The 1,045-nt window shown below is 57.9% G+C and overlaps 1 protein-coding gene across 1 annotated transcript in view; it reads right to left on the reverse strand.

Moving 5' to 3' along the window:
- LOC129684150 (UPF0547 protein C16orf87 homolog) overlaps nt 1–436 on the reverse strand; it is a gene marked incomplete at its 3' end in the record, with an annotated part of 6,312 nt that extends 5,876 nt beyond the window's left edge. The window contains exon 1 of the mRNA XM_055617223.1: nt 76–436. Within this exon, the coding sequence (XP_055473198.1) occupies nt 76–141 (66 nt within the window). The remainder of the gene's footprint in view (nt 1–75) is intronic.
- Nucleotides 437–1,045: the final 609 nt, after the last annotated feature.

Here is a 1,045-nt window from a genome sequence, read left to right on the forward strand (position 1 = left end):
CCAACCGCCGCCGCGCAACGGCCGCCCGCCCGGCCCGCCCCGCCTGCCCCGCCCGCTCGCGCCGGCCCGGCCCACCTGTTGGTCGCACTCGGGGCACGATTTGGTGGCCATCTTCACTTTCTTGGCTCGAGTTGCAGACATGCTCCCCTCCTGTGCAGCTGTGGAAGCAGCGCGGCGGCTCCGCGGCTCCAGCGAGCGCGTCCCCACTCCCGCCGCGACCCGGCCGTGGAGGCGCGCGTGCGCCTGCGCGGGCTGCGTGCGGGCCGGGGGGGCTGGAGGGGCCGCCGCGGCCCGCCCCGGGCAGGCCCATCGCCACGCCCCCTCAGGAGGCGGGCCGCCTGGAGGCGTGGCCTCGACGAAGCTCCACCAACCAGCGCGCAGGTGGGCCGGGCCGCGTGCTGGGCACGCCCCCTGGCCGGCCCCAGAACCCGAGACTGAAGATGGATCCTGGCAACGGAATATCTCAGTAGATGTCAGCGATGCTAATCCGTGAGAAATTGTCGTAGACGTTCGATGAAGCCCCCTGGCTCCTAGAGGCGGGGACTCAAAGTTAATTAACCAGTAAATAACTGCCCACGATCCACTCTCAGGAACGCTGAATAAGAAATACCCGCCTTCAAGGAACAGTCTCCAGTGCTTTGTTTCTGGTGGGGTGTGGGAGGTTGCCCTGCTTTGACTCCGTGTATCACTGATACTGACTAGATTAAAATTAAAGTAAATTATTCGGAAAATGAAACAAAAAGCCACGCAGTCCTGCAATCCCAGCTTTTACTGCTCTCGTTCCTATCTACAGTGAGAGAGCAGAAAGATATTTTTTTAATGTACAGTTTGATGAAGAAAGGAGCGTGAGTTGGGTTTGAAGTTGCAGAAAAGGGAGAGGGAACACACAAAGCATCTGCAGTTGTTAAGGAGAATTCTAAGCGCAAGACACCGCCTGTCAAAAAATCCAAAATTATGAAAATGTAAAATCATTTAAAAGAAGTGTGTGTGTGTGTGTGTGAACAGAATCTTAACACAAAGGTCCCCGATCCAAAATGGCCCCCTA

The sequence above is a fragment of the Psammomys obesus genome, unplaced genomic scaffold, assembly GCF_907164565.1.
Source record: "Psammomys obesus unplaced genomic scaffold, mPsaObe1.curated_primary_1811, whole genome shotgun sequence".
NCBI lineage: Eukaryota > Metazoa > Chordata > Mammalia > Rodentia > Muridae > Psammomys > Psammomys obesus.